The 13,991-nt window shown below is 41.2% G+C and overlaps 1 protein-coding gene across 1 annotated transcript in view; it reads left to right on the top strand.

Annotated features, from left to right (window-relative positions):
* Positions 1–2,284: 2,284 nt before the first annotated feature.
* The window catches only part of LOC113164549 (proton myo-inositol cotransporter), a 37,785-nt gene continuing 26,078 nt past the window's right edge, over positions 2,285–13,991 (top strand). The window contains exons 1-3 of the mRNA XM_026363893.1: positions 2,285–3,058; positions 9,865–10,024; positions 11,272–11,480. Coding sequence (XP_026219678.1) covers positions 2,473–3,058; positions 9,865–10,024; positions 11,272–11,480 — 955 coding nt within the window. The 5' untranslated portion in view covers positions 2,285–2,472. The remainder of the gene's footprint in view (positions 3,059–9,864; positions 10,025–11,271; positions 11,481–13,991) is intronic.

Below are 13,991 nucleotides of genomic sequence, written 5' to 3'. Positions count from 1 at the left end.
TTTTTTGGATGGTTTAACAACAGTGGGTCTGAAATCTACTCCTGTGGGAAATCTTGATGGTGTGCATGTGTGTGTGAGGGACAATGCGAGATCTCAATTTGCAAAAGGTTCAGAAAACCCGGGAACTCACACACGAATGGATGCACATCAGAACAATTGATAAAGCTGTTTGAAACTCGAACCTGCCCTCTAATTTCTCTACACCCCATGTTTCCCGGCACAATAGCTTTGACAAATCAGACTGTAAACACAGCGAACTTATTTCATACACCACCAATTCCTGAGTAAATATTAGGTAAATGTCCAAAGAGTGTCACAGGGTCACCAGCTGCACCTTTAATTGGTAAAATATTAAGTCCTGCATTAAGAACAAAGAGGTATTCTGATGAGAAATTAAGCCAGAAAAATGTCTACTGCAGGATATGGTGGGTTAATTTTCAATTTGAGAGCTGAGGAAAAGAACCACACACCCACACGCACACACAATGATCCATTGTGCAGCTTTTGACATTTCTTTTCATGCAACATGTTTAATTGAGAGAGATGCAAACGGAGTCAAAGTGCCTAAATCAGTGAAAGGATCGAGTAACTTCACAACACGTCAGCTGGCTCCATTAAGCATGAGATTCAATGCCCAGCAGCTGCCAGGGTAGATATTAGGTGTTTCAATTTAAATCTTTTATTTGTTTAATTCACCTGCATATAACTAAAAATAACCTGTAACTATAAAAAGTATCCATTCATTCTCCTAAGCCTCTGCTTTCTTCCTGTAATGTTATACCGTGGCTTGCCCGACACATTTTTTTTCGATATGCTTTTGTAGTGCTGCACATCAGCCCTTTTAATTCAAGATTTACACAATGATGTAATGTATAAGTATATATAACTGATAAAATGAATGATGAGCTTATTTTTCCAATGTCCCTAAAGGGTCTCCAAACTCTCCTATGTCTTACAACCCATTCTTCGTACCATTCTTCCAATCACAGCACACGTTCAGACCTTTCACTGGGCCGCTTCTCATTTATAAACAGTTCTTTTTCTGGTTGTCCTTCTTTGTGGATATGATCATGTAGAAATGTTTTTCTGTTGTTGGTGCTGATGGAAAGATCAGGGGTTGCCAAGGCAATCTGGCTACTAGTTGCAGAGACAGCTCAGCAGCCAGACTGACGGACAAACGCCATGCTCAGGTCCTGATACTTCCTGAGACATTATAGGTTTTCATCATGAAACCCATGTGCACCACTATGTCCATAGAACCATGCCCCTTTGAGGCCCCCCTGTCTCTAATGGGCTCAATTATTGGCCATTATCAGGCCATACTCATTCTTTGTGTGTGTGCACGACACTGTCCACATATTGACCCATCCTATATGTGAATGCATTTACAACCAAGTCAATCCTTAAGGCTGCAGCCATGCAGCACATCGACATATTACTTTTTCTGTGTTTTATGCTTAATCAATAATTGAGGAAGTAGAAAATGATAGCGGTTGAGCATGAAAAAGACAGAGTTCAGGGTTTTCATGGGGCCACACATACATTTCTGTTAGAGTTAGAGCACTTAACATTTAATGGTTTCCGTTTGCTTGCTGTAGTGCAACCACTTGTCTTAAAAGTACCGCAGCATAAATTCCTGTCTCAAGTTCAAATGCTTGGTAGATGCTTTAACCTTTACTAAACGCACAATGTATAGGTTTGAGTACGTGTCCTGGGGTTTGTGTTGATCTGTGTTCTACAGGAATATGGAGCTGTAATAATAAAACTTGACCTGCAGGGGGCAGCTGTTACCCTATTATGGCAGCAGCAGCAGCCTGTTGTACAGTGAATCATGTTGATATGAGGTCTAGCTGGTTTTAATATTAACAATATATAGACATATTCTAACTAAAGATATAGGTCTATAAATAGAATCATTTTAAAGATCTAACTATTTATAGTTCAATGTAAACAAAGGAAATGCCAGTGTTTCCAAAAACATCAGCTGACAGCCACACCTTCATTTCCCTATAACTTAACAGTGAGACATACATGTTTCTTTTTTTTTCTGGACACATCTGACATACTTTAGCCTCATTGTAGCAGACTGAAATCCTCACCATAAATAATCCACCTTCCCCACTCCAGCATCGTGCTGCCAAAACATGATTTCTTTGCGTCACGCCGACGCTGGTCGTGACGAACTGGTCCACTACACTCCTCCTATCTTACCTTTCCTCTTCACTCTTCTTCAACTCTCCCATCAGGACCACAGGGATGTGAAACACTGACCCACACACAAGACTGGAGAGCAACTTCACTCGCCTGCCAGCGTTGTGTCTTGGAAGTGGTTTTGGATGACCAGGCGCTGACTCCGATCATAAGGAGGGCTAATTTACTTGAGCGGGTGATTGTGTTGTTTCTTTTTCCTCATCGTTTCTTTCGCGCATTATAAACAACACAGCAGCCCCTGTCCTGTGTTGTGTTTCCCATATGTCGCGAAAGCAGGTGGACCATGACTACAACCTCCGTAGTATGAGCAACCTGATGGGCGAGCGGTGGAAGAAAGTGAACGACGGGGGAGAGCGGAGTCTCATCAAGGCTCCGTCCAGCGCCAGCATCAGCAGCCAAGGCGCCTCCGCTGGAGCTTCCACCGCCGGCGCCTCAGCCCCAGCCTCATCCTCCACCACCACCACCACCACCACCGGGGACCTGGAGAGGGCTGCGCGTAAGCAGTTCCAGCAGGATGTCACACCCGGCTTCGTCTATGTTCTGGCCGTCTTCTCCGCCCTGGGGGGCTTCCTCTTCGGCTACGACACCGGGGTGATATCCGGGGCGATGCTCCTCCTGAAGAGGGAGCTGGACCTGAGCGCGTTATGGCAGGAGGTGCTCATATCAAGTACTGTGGCCGCGGCCGCCCTTTCAGCCCTGTTGGGCGGCTTCCTCAACGGGCTCTTCGGGCGCAGAGTGTGCATACTGCTGGCCAGCTTCTTCTTCACCGTCGGCGGGATCGTACTGAGCACCGCCCCCGGAAAAGAGGCGTTTTTGACGGGCAGACTCATCGTCGGAGTTGGACTCGGTAAGACGCGTTCAGCGTGGTCTCCGTCTGTCCCCCTCTCTCTCTCTTTTATTCAACTGCAAAAGCTTGTTTGAGAAAGTTCCCTTCACGTTTCCTGGATTTTCAGCAATGTTCAGAGTGTGTAATTGGCTTCTTCATTGATTTTTGCGTAAACATCTCTCCTGCACCTGATATCCATTAGAAAGTTCAGAGGTCACCATCTTAAGTGCCTATTTAAAATCAGAGGTCTTCAAACCTTATTTTTCTTCCACAGTGATTTGGTTTATTGCTGTCTACCCACCTCAGGCCTGATATTTGCAATTACTACCACTTTCTAATCACACACCATGGCCACTGCCTGTTGGGCATCTCGGCACCTTTATTATTATTATCATCATTATCAATTTTAAGTTGGGTAACACTAAGTGATAAAGGGAAAATCCAATTCGTATCGGTTAATAAGGAGGCAGGAATCGCCCCAGCCTGCCCCAAAATGAAGAAAAACATCAACTCTCAGGAGACTTTTAGTGTCAGACGCTGTTTTCAGAGTTATATTTATCTAAGTGGCTGCACACACACTTTTACCGGTGTACTTTCAGCCCCGTATTAGTATCTCTGCTTTCTTCTTTTCTCCTGAATCGTCCCTCTCTCTGCATACTCTTTTCTCTGCCTGTTGCTTGGTTTTACATGCAGTGTGCCTTTTCATCAGAATTCAGTGTCCTCCCCACATCCTCTGTGGAAAGAGCTGTTAAGACTGGCTTCCCAGGCTGAAAGCCACAGTCATGGTACATGTTTGCTGCCTCGTTTGAGAGGGGTAAGCGCTCTCTTCAGTGATACATGGAGAAATTGCATTAGATGAAACTTAATTCTTTAATAAACATCCCTGACCAAAGTATGAATTAAATAAAATACCAACTGAACAACTGAGAAACGTGGCTCAGCTGTTGTGACGCTGCCATTGCGACACATGCACACTGCAGTTTGTGTACTCCTTCCATAGACACTAACGGAAAGATATCTGGAATCAGCAGGGAGGGGGTCTAATAACTGTGGTAATATGATGTTGGTTAAAACCCAAGCATGACGCAAAAGATGTAATTTCACTGGAAGTTAAGTGAAATAACATAATAACATATCTTGGTTTGGGCTTGGGAGGCAAACATTTCTATGAACAACGCACAGGCATTTAAAAGAGAGGCTTAGTCTACTTTAAAAAAAGAAATTAGAGATAGGCTGACAAGTTATCCAGCTCGATATATCACCAATATTAAGTTATACTGAAGCTGGCAAGTAAGTAACAGCAAATTGCTAGACAGAAATGTCAAATTAAGTTTGTGCTTGAGAAACATTGTCAGCTCTTAGATGCATTGTTGAATATTTAACTATAAAATCAACAATAATAAGTCTGAGAGGTCCCTATCAAGCTAATTTCTTTTATGTATTTATGAAAATCAAATTACTCTGATGACCAGCTGTAGAAATATTCCAGTATTGGCACTGGATACTATATATGCATACTTTTTACTGATGGAAACACTGATTAGATTCTACTGTTGTCTCTTAAAGTTATTATTGTTCACTATCTGCCTCTTTTAATTCAAAACACCAGCCCATAAAAAGAAAGACCTAACAGGTGGATTGCTTTTATTTACACATGCATAAGTTCTGATTGCCAATGATGGACGGAAACTAATGAGCTGGGTCATATCAGCTCTAAGTGGCTGTTTCATTAGAAGTATGCCTTACCCTTCTGCCGCCACAATTTTTTCCCCATACAGTGATCTTCATTACACAAGAATGCACGAGACAGGCCTTAATAGATAATGAAGCACATTCTGGCCCGTGGAGACGCTAATAAGGAAACATTCTTCACTGCATGCTATAAAGCAAGCCGACCACTTGTGCACTCATTAACATGGCCACCAGTTCTCAGGAAAACCAATTGCTTAGCATTTCTGAAGTGAACTGATCAAAAAGGTCACGGGAGGTGCTTGTCAAACCAGGAAAGGCCATACACCATCGTGCCCTGACGCCTTGTATTTCTACCCATAAACCTCTGGTATGTCTGTGGCTGGCCTGTTATTGTTAAGCTGACCTTTGCCTGAGCACAGGGACTGTTGTGTGAGCCATTACTAGTCTGTGCAGATAGACAATATTGAACCAGACTACGGGGACTGACAAGAATTTATTACATGACCTGGCAATTACAGTCAAATTAAGATTTTTTTCTTGCATGGGATATTTGTGGGAGAACGGTTTCAATCTTAAAGGAGACATGGGCTCATTAACAGTATTGGTTGGGTGATTTTTCATGACTCATTTTGCAATTCACTAGAGCCAAGCTACACCCTAGTTAAGGATTTCCGACGTTGTCCAGAATCCCTTTAAAGAATCCCAAAGCAAAGGAGAACGTGAAGCAACAGCAGGAAATGTGAAGTTTGCATCCACAGTAACTGATGGTTTGCTTGTGATGTGAAGTGGAGTTAACAGTAACCTCTGAAGTTGTTACCAAGGAAATAAAAGCTTTAAAGTTCTGCGACTACCTCTAGCTTAGGTAGGCAAACTGAATCGAGTGCAGAAGGGGGGAAATACACTGAATTAAAAGTATTGCACACAATTAGAGTCTAAAAGAAAGTAGAAATTTGATGCCTGCAGCCACAGTTAGTCACAACATGTTCCTTCACATGTTGAATACACATGTGCAAACAAAAGCACACACACATTGTGTGTAAAATCAAGCTGTCTGGCTAAACTGTCAAGAGGCTGTATAGTGTTTAAAGTGTTTGTCCTTGGAAACACTAGATAAAAGGTCTGTGTAAAAATAGTCTTGTTAATTACATTGTGATAACATTTAATTCTAACCCGCAGGCTTGCTAATTAATTGGTTGGTTTATGTAATTTAGTCACAATCCTCGACCTAGCTATGCGCAAGCTGAATGCAGACTTAATGAGGAGTTTGTTTATGTGCATGTTGTTGTTACATAGAAACATAGGGAAAAAAAAAAAACACATTACCAAAATGTTAAGTGTTCAATAAGTGAGTTGTTTTTGTCTCGACACTTGTGCATTTTGAGTTGAGATTTTCCCAAAATGGGTTTGAAACAAAAAAAAAAGATGTACGGCACTTCTAACCTTGTATGACTAATCTCTTAAAGTTACATTATAAAACCTCCAGAACTGGACGCACAAGGTATATTATGCAACATTATGCTTTTAGACAAACAAACCCTTTACTAATGTGAAATTAGACTTTAGGACTATTGAATTAGATGATAAAAATGCATCTCTTGTTTTTTTTCACTAAATCGAATTCAAACTATTAATGCCATTTATACATCTGCAAGTCAACAGTAGCTTCAACTGGTTTCAGAGATCCTACATCACCACCTATTTTGCTTCCTCCATGACAACCAGCTGCTTAGTGCCACAAAACATCCTGCCTGTCGTTCTACTACATCACAGTGAATGAGGGCCTAGTGAAGTATCTCCCTCATACTCTGATCAAGTGAGTCAACCCAGAGCTTTGTAGTGCGTGCCTAGAGGCTGCCTTCACAAGACTAGACAGATCCTTTGTTTAAGTGTGTTGAGCTGTGCCTGACCAGACGATGACTTTAGAGAGAGAGTGTGTGTGTGTGAGCAAAATAAGGGCTGGGAGCTGTCCGTGGTGCTGAGAGGAGAGCTCATTACGAGAAAAGGAACACAGTGTGACAGTGTTTGGAAGAGATTCACATTTAAGCAAGTAAAGAAATGTTGCCTTTAGTTGAGGTAATTTTGCTTGTTTTCAGTGCAATTTCAGTTCCAGCTGGAGAACTGCAGAACTGAATAGAGATGACTGTGATTGATGCATTGACGGGCTAGTTTTATCAGGGAAGCTACGCTAACTACACCTAAATCTGTATCTGTAGCTTTTATAGTGGGAAAGCAAAGAAAAAAAAAAACTTATATAGCAAATGTTGGTGTTTTTCTTTTTGTTTTGTTTTTTTAATTCATAGTGTGCTACTCAGTGTCTCGTTGCTCAGCCCTGAAAACCTTTTGCCAGTCCAGTTTAACCTGCATGACATTCTGAAGGTTGGTGTGATGTGTTTTGCTGACATGGAGAAAGTAAAATCATGAGAAGTGACATTGTAGCATTTACATAAACAATTCTGCTTTTTAAAAAGCCAAGTCACCAAAAAAAATCACTATGACACTAGACTCTAGAGGCTTCCTGGGAAACTTGTCAACTTTTACTTTTCGTTACATTTTAATTTTACTACATTTCTACCCGCCTGTAATGGGATTAGCTGTAATGGCTTCAAATGTATTTTCCCTATCACCACATGTGGCAAAATGTGAAATGGAAATCATCCATTTCTCAGTAGCTACAACAACATCAGCTGCAGTATCTCACTTATGGTGTTGCTTGGATGGAGACAAGCTGGTGATACATATGGCTATAGACAAACAGGGGACCTAGGAGGGGACACTATAGTAGACAGAGGAAGGGGGAACTACACGTTTAGGTGTATAAGATGATTACAGAGGCGGTCAACACAGCAGATGAGGAACCTGAGGAGATGTTTGGGTTAATAGTGGGGAAATGTCTGCATATGTTTATACTCTATGCATCTGCATAATGTCACTTATGATACAAACATACAGCGCTAACACACCCAGTCACATCTCAGCTGTCAGATAGTGAAAACAGATTTCTTGGCTTTTGGTGTTTGCTGTCTCTGATTAACTGCTGTGTAGTTTGGCATGAAATCTACCTGCTGCTGTGCGAACACGTTCAATGGGAATTTGTCAAACTGCATTTAATTATAGGAAATAGTATATTGTTTACAGCATGTTAATTTGAATAATGCCCAAGCTGCACAATATATAATCCATGATCTCAATATTCACTGACATATAGACAAGAATATCCAATGGATGAAAATCTGTATGTTAAGTTTGGAGAAATAAGTCTTAGAATTTATAGACATTTTTCAGGTACGTGACTAAAACTAAACTTAACCATCACAAGGTACAAAACTGTAAGAATGGCGACCTTTGCTAAACAGCAGCTTAGAGTGTGCTGCTAATGTTTCAGTACTCACCACCACAGCTGAATGCTAAAGCCAATGTGGAAGCTGTGTGTTGCCACAATGTACCCTGAAATGCCTACAGTAAGCGTTCAGGAGGATGCTGCCTGCATATATGTCTAAACATACATTTACTTAAGTCCTATAGTGCTGTTGTATCCCCTGCCTTGGAGGTTATGGTTTTCTTACGACTGTCTCTCAACAGCGTCTCTGAAAAGCTTATGAATGGATGTCCATCAAAATGGGCAGGCAGGTTGGTGCTGAACAGCAGTTGATTAGATTTCAGCAGTGATCTGCATCTTGGATTTCCGCCATCAGATGATAATCCTGTTTCAGCCGTAACTAAGATAAAGACCTGACTCTGTATCCTCACAGTGTGAGTGCACGGTCACAAATATTGTTGGTATAAAGAGGCAGGAATGATCTTGCTGGATGTTTTTCTGTCTATACATTCTCATAATAAAGACTTGCTCAAAACGCTTTTGCCGTAGGGGAAGGGAAGTGCATCTTTTTTAGTTCATGTTGTGTTTTATATTCTTCTAAAATGCGATGATTTTCCTTCTCAAACTGCAATGTCTCCTGTGATAAAAAAACAAAAAGCAAAAACAAAAATAAAAAAACACGACAAAAAAAAAAAGCCCTCTCCCCTCCCAGTTATCGATTCGTCTTCCCAGAGCTGCCACAGTGCGGTGCCCGCTCCGAGACGGCACGGCTGGTTTCCCAGCAAGTGGTTTCCATGGCAACAAGTAGCCACGTAGTCATGGCGGCCGTTGAGGGCAGGGTGGTGACAGTGGGTAGGGGATGGCAGGAGAGGGGATTCGTGGGGGGGCAGTGACTATTAATAGAGCTTATCAGGAGCCAGCTGCAGAGAGCTGAGGTCTCATGTCACCTCGTCAGACACATGCTGGGTAAACGCACAGCATTTGTTTGGTGTGTGTGTGTAAGTACAGACATGTCTGTGTGTGTTTGTCTGTGACTGGACAGTTGCCCAATCAGAGCAGTGAACAACTCATTACTGTGATGAACTATAGTATGTGTTTGTGTGTCTCCTGGGTTTACTTTACATCCACATGATCTCTTCATTTGTATGAAATTTAATTTCCTAATTTACTGAAATGACTCTAATTAGTTTTTTAAACTAATTTAATTTAGTTTCAATTTAGTCATTTTATAGTTCTATACACAAACAAAATTACAGTGGCATTAAACTTAAAAGAAAGAAAAGAAAACTAGTGTTTTCACAATGGGTTCATTCGGCATATCACATAGAAATCTTTACTTTGGTACTTTACTTTTATTTAAGTAACATTTTGAATTCTGGACTTGTAACAGAGCATTTCTACAATGTAGAGTAAGTGAATGAGTACGTATTCCACTTCTGATATTCAGTTGAGTTTGAGACCATCAAAGGAGTCCTTAGTGGCTTAATGTTCACCTTAGGTTAATTAGATACTAACTTAACTAGATGCTAATCCTGTCTGCCTCCTGTTTAGAGTTGCTCTTGAAGCATTCAGTGTGTTTATCAAGCTGTGTAGCTAAACAGCTGTCCAGTCTGCCTCAAAATAAAGTTGATGGGTGTTTAGACAAAATCAAGCCTGCAGGCCATAAACTGAAATAATGAGCTAAAGGATGCTAAACGCTTTGTAGAGGGCAAGTTATATTATAGCATTTGAATATGTTAATGGAGAAATATTTATTTTATAAGTAGTATCTCCTGCTAACTGTGCCAACCATTGTCTCTTCCTCTCCGCTGCTGTGCAGGTATTGCTTCTATGACAGTGCCCGTGTACATCGCTGAGGCCTCTCCGCCCCAGCTCAGGGGTCAGCTGGTCACCGTTAACACCCTCTTCATCACCGGAGGACAGTTTACAGCCAGCCTCGTCGACGGCGCCTTCAGCTATCTGCAGCATGATGGGTGGAGGTCAGATACAAGTTTCCCACTCCTGTGTGTGTAATACGGTGTATAATGACAGTAGCAGTTAGGTACTTTTCAAAGGCTGCTAGGATCACATCTCCCGTCATATCATCAGGTGTGGTATTAGAATATTTTCTTTGGGTTCTTACCATATCAAATGCCAAAAAAAAGTCATTCTTGCTCAGACCCTCTTTTCAAATGTCAACACATGCATGGGTCAGCCCCTAACCTTTAGCTGTACTGTACCTTTGACAGATACAGTATGCTTCTTTCTCTCTTCTCTTACATCTGCCTTCTGTGCTTCTGTTTGCATCCTCTCCTGCCGTCACGTTGAATGCAGGTTTAAAGCCCTCAGGGTGTTGGAATACTATAGATAAGAATCGTCCTTTTTTGCAAGGATTTGGAGATAGCGAAGCTCATTTGGAAAGCCACAGATTGATGTGATTCATACATGATTATGGCTTTTTGGAGACTCGCAGCAAAAGAAAAGCGAGTGGAAGTTCACTTCAGTTCAAATATATAGATTCTTTTTCACTCATTTGCTTCACTTCTTCTACTTTTAGAGAAGAAGGCTCTAGGCAATCTATCATTATTACAGTCTCTTCCTCCCTCATTCACCTCGCTTGTACACTCTAATTCTTTGCCTTCGTAGCAGAGCGACCCTTTTACAGAATGAAGTTGAATGCTGATTGTGTGTATGAATGGATACAGAGAGGCAATATCTCTCTCGACATAATCAGTTTGTTTGGGTTTTTTAGAAGTTTTGTTTGAGTCAAGTTGTTTTGTCCTGATATTAGATGTAAGTATGTGTACATACGTATGTACAATAAGGATTATATTTACTGTCCATTATATACTGTTGTGTCCAGTTTATGTTTGTGTTGTTTAATTTATGATCAAATTAGACTAGTGAATGTACCGTAATAGTAACTGGTGGATATAAATCCACTTGTCTGGTGTTAAATTTAAATGCTAAATGCAAATGTTTAGGTTATTAAGCAGAATAAGGTGAATAAAGCCTTGACATATTCCCCAGTGTTTACTTTTAATGAGCTAAACCACCTGACACCTTGCTGGCAAAGATCTCAACATAAACTGAATGCAGGGATAACCTTTGTGCATCTTACTTGTGCTTCCAATGGAGATATGTGACACAAGTTGTAATTAGCTGACCCAGTCATCCAGTCATGCAGCTTCTGTGATCATAATTAGCCTCCTCACTCCATGTATCCCCCCCATCCTGTCCTCTCCAGGTATATGTTGGGTCTCTCAGTGCTTCCTGCCGTGCTCCAATTTGTGGGATTCCTGTTCCTGCCAGAGAGCCCTCGCTGGTTAATCCAGCGCGGACTGACCCAAAAGGCCCGCCGCGTGCTCAGTCAGATCCGTGGCAACCAGAACATCGACGAAGAGTACGACAGCATTAAGAACAGCATTGAGGAAGAGGAGAAGGACAGTGGAGGAGGTGAGCAGATATGAATGAAAAGATTTTTGCAGTCCTGGTTGATTCGGTACCAGCTCATGTGGTTTAATACTTCAGCAGACATTCTTTGAGCAGCTTACTCAAAAAATCAACAGATAAAAAAAACATGTGTATCTGTTTGCAGTGCAGCCAAGCAGACTTGCTATTTTTTATAATGAAGTAGTCAATAAAAATCACAGATGAGATCTGATTTCCCAATGCACACAATGAGTGGTTTTCCACACAACAACAGCAGGGTGAAGTAAAGTTTTTACCTTGTTGAAAAGTTTTGCTGCCTGCAGCTTTTTATCTAACAACCTGCAGTGATTCTACTCTTCCTTGCTCCCTCATTCCCTGCATATTTAAAATCAATGCACTCCCAACGAATATCAAAAGGGCTTCATAAGTAGCTTCATTTTTGATTAACCTTTGCAGTTGTTTTCAATTTCTCTGTGTATCACTTGACTGGTTTAAAATAAAACTCCTGCATGAACAGTATGCAGTGCTGAGTGTGGATTATTAATTGAATTTAGGGTATCTAGGGTTTGATTTAATAAAAGTCAACGCCATCCATTGAAAATATCAAATTGCTATTTTATGTTGAAATAAAAACTATTTTATGTGTGGAGACTGCAGCAGCCACACTGCAGACAGAGATCTCTGATCGTGTGATGGAGCAGATAGAAAATTATTTCTTCTTCACTATCAGTAACTGCATGTGCTGACCTTTGTTTGACCACGTAGATCCTGTGGTTGGATACGAGGCTTTGGTATTGGACAGACTGTCAAAATGATGGTTGACTGAGCTTCATTAGCTGATTCACTGGCTGCATAAAGTACACACCTCTCTGAACTTGACAGTCTTTGGCCTGAACTCAAATTTCTTCTCAATCTTTGGCTAAACATCTCTGAGAAAGCACTAAAATACAAATGCAGGCACAAACACAGGAACCCCCCCCCCCCCACAAACACAGTATTTACTCACATTTCCATACTCTTTATCTGCCATCTGTTTATGCTTGTGTGAGAGAGAGAGAGAGCAAAGGAGGAGTACAGTTAAAATCACAAAGCGAGACTTTATGCTCATTTCCACAGACAGAGCATATGAAGATATGAATTTGAATCCAGTCCATAAAAGTGCCTTTGTTTTACCTTCACTCTTTCGCTTGCACATTGGTTACAGGTGCATTGCATATTGTTATTATTATAACTTGTGTAGCGCTTCCTTCATCCTCTAATAGAAGTACAGTGCCCTGAGCTCATAAACTTTACTTCCCCAAGTTGATTTATGAACTCCCCTTTAAGTTTAAGCAACGACAGAATAAAAGTTAGTAAAATACTCCTTATAGGTTGTCTATCTTTCTGTCTCAACCTATAAAACAACTATGTCCCCAAATTATAGCCACATTTATTAATTTAAAGAGACAATAAATAAAAGTACCTTTGTTGAGCCAAATAAAACATAACCAGATTGCTGTCACATAATTCACTGATACAGGTTCTGTTCAACCTTTGAAAATTAGGTTTACAATACTTAATATATCTCACAGTCAAGACACACAGTAACAAAACTCTGTATTGATATAAAAGAAAACGTTAATTGGTATGACCTTTTCACTTTAACTCAATTTTGTGGACCCACACACACACACACACACACACACACAACAGCCGGCGATCACATAGAAAACAGATAAACAAAAATGTAAATACCCTGCCCCATGTAGCAGGCCTGGTGGACGCTTGGGAACATGTTGGCCAAAAACATTAAAGTCCTTTCACTCCAGCTGCAGAAATCAAAGTTGTACTCACGTCAGTGTCAATGTCCGTGTCCGTGTCCAGACGCTGCACCTCCTAGCAGCAGTCCGTAGCTTAGCTCCCAGCTAACCGCAGTGAGCAACAGGAGTCGGTTCATCAGTGAGGTGAACCGTGTCCTTCTCTCTCGTAGCCAGAGGAGCTGCCAGACTTTCTCCTGATCACCTGGAGCGAAATCTGGGAAGTCTGGAAAAGTCTCTTCTCAGGCTAGCTGGTTGTTAGCCCGCAATGCTAATCAAACAACGCCGTTAAAACGGCTAGTTCACGTCCTGTAGTCCACTGTGCTGTAGCGGGTGCAACAGCCGGAGTAACAACCACAATATTCACGTTGAAAACTGTACTTTTACTTCTTAATGTCTCTGTTTCTCTCATTTTTACATTTTATTTTCTTACGCAGCGTGCCCGCTCGCTCTCTCTCACCCTGCTGACCCCTTGACCTCCCTAACTCCCGCCCCTTAGTCAATCACAATAACGGGATTAAACATCATTGGTTGTTCAAAGCACACACAGTTCAACCAAACTACAATATACACTTTAACCTCATGTAAATTATTTCTATTGACATCAACACTAAATGAAGGAATAAAGAAACTGAACACATCTGTAACATTTTTACAAAACAAAAGAACTGGTTATGCATAGTTTCCTAAACTTAACAAGTAATGTTATTTACTGTAGGTGCCTAAGGTATTAGTCTAG

This window comes from Anabas testudineus, chromosome 23 (assembly GCF_900324465.2).
Source record: "Anabas testudineus chromosome 23, fAnaTes1.2, whole genome shotgun sequence".
NCBI lineage: Eukaryota > Metazoa > Chordata > Actinopteri > Anabantiformes > Anabantidae > Anabas > Anabas testudineus.
The sequence above is the reverse complement of the archived record's forward strand: the minus strand, read 5'-3'. Positions and strand labels throughout refer to the sequence as shown.